The sequence below is a fragment of the Schistosoma mansoni genome (genome assembly GCF_000237925.1).
Source record: "Schistosoma mansoni, WGS project CABG00000000 data, chromosome 3 unplaced supercontig 0044, strain Puerto Rico, whole genome shotgun sequence".
Classification (NCBI taxonomy): domain Eukaryota; kingdom Metazoa; phylum Platyhelminthes; class Trematoda; order Strigeidida; family Schistosomatidae; genus Schistosoma; species Schistosoma mansoni.
The window spans coordinates 77,292-80,680 of record NW_017386006.1 but is presented as its reverse complement, the minus strand read 5'-3'; the positions used below and the strand labels follow the sequence as shown (position 1 = coordinate 80,680).

At 34.6% G+C, this 3,389-nt stretch overlaps 1 protein-coding gene across 1 annotated transcript in view; it reads right to left on the bottom strand.

Annotated features, from left to right (window-relative positions):
- Positions 1-538: 538 nt before the first annotated feature.
- Smp_122230 (hypothetical protein) overlaps positions 539-3,389 on the bottom strand; it is a gene marked incomplete at both ends in the record, with an annotated part of 3,497 nt that continues 646 nt past the window's right edge. The window contains one exon of the mRNA XM_018791408.1: positions 539-607. Coding sequence (XP_018645357.1) covers positions 539-607 — 69 coding nt within the window. The remainder of the gene's footprint in view (positions 608-3,389) is intronic.

The following is a 3,389-nucleotide window of genomic DNA, read 5'->3' as shown; positions in this document are numbered from 1 at the left end:
GGCCGTTTCGTCCTATTATGGGACTCCTCAGCAGTGCGCATCCACGAACCCGCACTCGCGAGATTCGAACCCAGGACCTACCAGTCTCGCTCCAGAGCACTTAAACTCTAAACCACTTAGCCGGCATCCGATGGTGTTTATGTCTAACTTCAACCATCCATGATTAACTGTAGTATAAGATGGAAACCATAGTAATATTAAGGTTGTGTATAGTATGTAATGTTGTTTAGTCAAATATAAAAGTGGTTAGTCAAATTTTGAACATTATTTTGAGAGTAATTTCTTTACTATGTACATATAAATGAAACTAGAATGCTGGTAAACATTGAAATATGTGAATGGTATATTCTTTATATACGATTGTTTGATTATGTCTTAGGTAACACTATACATCGGTATGAAATAGAACATTTTATAATCTTAAAAGTGTTTCCGATTTGTAATTGAAAAGTAAAGTAAACTATTAGTCTCAATGGTTTGTGTAAGATATGTTATTTATAAAATGTTTTAGTGAAAAATTTAAGTTAAGATCACTAATTCAAGCAACGCTATTGAAACAGCTACGTATAACATCGTTGCGAAATCCTACTGTATTTTCTTTGGGAGGCTAAAATAGTAAGCTCATAATATGTGATTTACTTGATGTTGGTAATATTATCAAGAATGTATTATAGCTATGAAGACTAAACTAAAAACAAGGGAGGAAGCTGAGATTCGCATGACACAAGGTAGAAGATAAAACTGACGGTAGATGAGGAGTTTACTCTATTCCCAAGAACTCTACGACAACCTATAAATTATATAAATATATTTTTGTATAGAATTTTTTGGCATTTCATCAATAATTAAAAATAAAGATATCATATATAAGTGAAACAGTGAAAATACAATTACATTTTACACCAAAATTGTATTGGCCATCCTCACTGCCTTCTCGTGGCGGGGTGTTGTTTACGAAATTGAGAGAACGAAAAGAGAATGTCCGGCGCTTTAACCGGGTTGATGGACATGGAAAGTTCATCTAGGGGAGTTGGAAAACCCTGATTCCAAACCAATGGTGCACATGGGCTCCAGTATCCTGAAGGAACAAATGGCGTACGAATCAATCATTAGTCACCGGCTACCATGGGACTGCATCTCCTCACGATGCTCCACTGCCTTGTGGATCAGACGTTTAGGTCAAAGGCTCCGGGTGTGGCTCTCTAAGAAAACTACCTGTTTCAGTTTGGGCACGTGGGCAGTATCACTTCCCTCACACAAATCAAATGAGATTTGTGTGGCGCATATATATATCTGATGCCCCTTTGTAGCAATATTTATGTGTTTAAATAAATAAATAACCATGTTCCAAATTTGGATGATTATTTATTCAGCACATCATTCCTTTCATTTTTAATCCAATGTAGTATTCGTGTAATATTTGTTTACTCTAACTTACTTTTGATACTCATTCAATGTGTAATTCAGCTTTAGCTTTATTAATTCTGTATGATATTTCCTTAGTATAAGATTCGGTTGTAGAATTTTGATGTAAAATCTGCGTGTATTTTTACCATTTCACTTATATATGATATTTCTATTTTTAATTAATGATGAAATGGAGAAAAAATTTATACAATAATGAATTCATATAATTAATAGGTTGTCGTAGAGTTCTTGGAAATAGAGTAAACTCCTCATCTACCGTCAGTTTTATCTTCTACCTTGTGTCATGCGAATCTCAGCTTCCCCCGTTGTTTTTAGTTTAGTATTCATAGCTATAATACACTCTTGATAATATTACTAACATCAAGTAAATCACATATTACGAGCTCAATATTTATATCATCTGAACAAACTATCAGCTTAAAAATTGTACTATTCGTATTAGTAATTGACAGCAATAGTAGGAAATTATTTATGTTAGTTTTACATGCTGGTTAACAAAATCAAAATAATCCAGACAAAAGACGATAATTTTACTTTGTTCTTTTACATTCAAACAAATAATGGTGAACCCAGTGTGATTGAGCTTAGAGATCCGATCTTTTCAAAATCATTTGGAATCTGCTAGTAACTTTGTGTAATGGTTAGCAATGGAATCCAGGACTTGTAGTCAAAATTCATATATACCAAAAGAGACTAATCGGTTGCAGTACTTAACATAAACAACGGGTGAATACAAACTATGATAAGTCACTTCAAATCATATCACTTATTTGCAAACATCAGTTCACTTCAACAAAAGATATATGCATGTTCATATAACTATGATGATTTTCGCAGATAAAAATTTATTTGCTGTGCTGTTTAAAACAACTGCTAAGTCGCCTTCTATTATATTTTCCGATTCCTGTTTTGTGATTATGTTAAAAGTTGTGAACAAGCCCAAATTAAAGTGTTTAAAGATCCGGTAATCTTTACGCTTGATAGCTAGATATTTTTAATTAAACTGTTTACAGTTAAGAAAGGAACCATCACAACTAAGAAAACCTTATTAATAACATATTCGAAACTATGAAACGAGTTAATCCAAAAATCCATTAGTAAAATAACACTTCAGAAAAATTGGGAATTATTATCCCAGATGCTTAATGGATCAATCATATCCTTACTAATTGTTAAACAATGCGGTTGGCTAATATTGATCACGATTTCAGGTTTGTTAACTAACTTGGAATCCTAAAGGGAAACGGAAAAGAGGAAGACCAAAGAACACACTACGTTGGGAATTCGAAACAAACATGAAAAGGATGAATAGTAACTCTTAATAACTAGAAGAGATTGCTCAGGACAGAGTTAGATAAAGAGTGCTGCTGGGTGGCCTATGTTCCTCTACGAGGAGAAACAGGAGTTAGTAAGTAGTAAGTCTTAGGTTTGTTAGTTTCAGCGTTCGACATCAAACACGTACACGTTAGAGAAGAATCTGATATTTATATAATAATACTGCTTTTAAGAAACTACTGTAAACTTACTGTAGTGAATTCACTTGGTATTGTTTGTTTGAATCTTCCCATTGATGTTTCTGAACCGCAACTGGTCAGTCTCTAATTGACATATGTGCATACTGTGCGTATTACCTCGATAAAGATTTAATTCACAGGCATGATAAGCAAAGATGGATAGTGGCTAGCAGTGGAATGCAGGACTCGCGTTTCGTCCTATTTGGAACTCGTCGGCTGGATAGGAAGATTCAGACAAACAATATCGAGTGAATTCAAACTTCACCCCAGTGGCTATCAGGACTCAGTAGCTGAGTGGATAACGCAATGGCGTTTGAAGCTAAAGATACTAGGTTCGAGTCACAGAGTGAACATCAACTGTGAGATGCAGGTACGTCCATCTCAAGAGTCCCAAATAAGACAAAACGCGCGTCCTGGATTCCACTGCTAGCCACTATCCATCTTTGC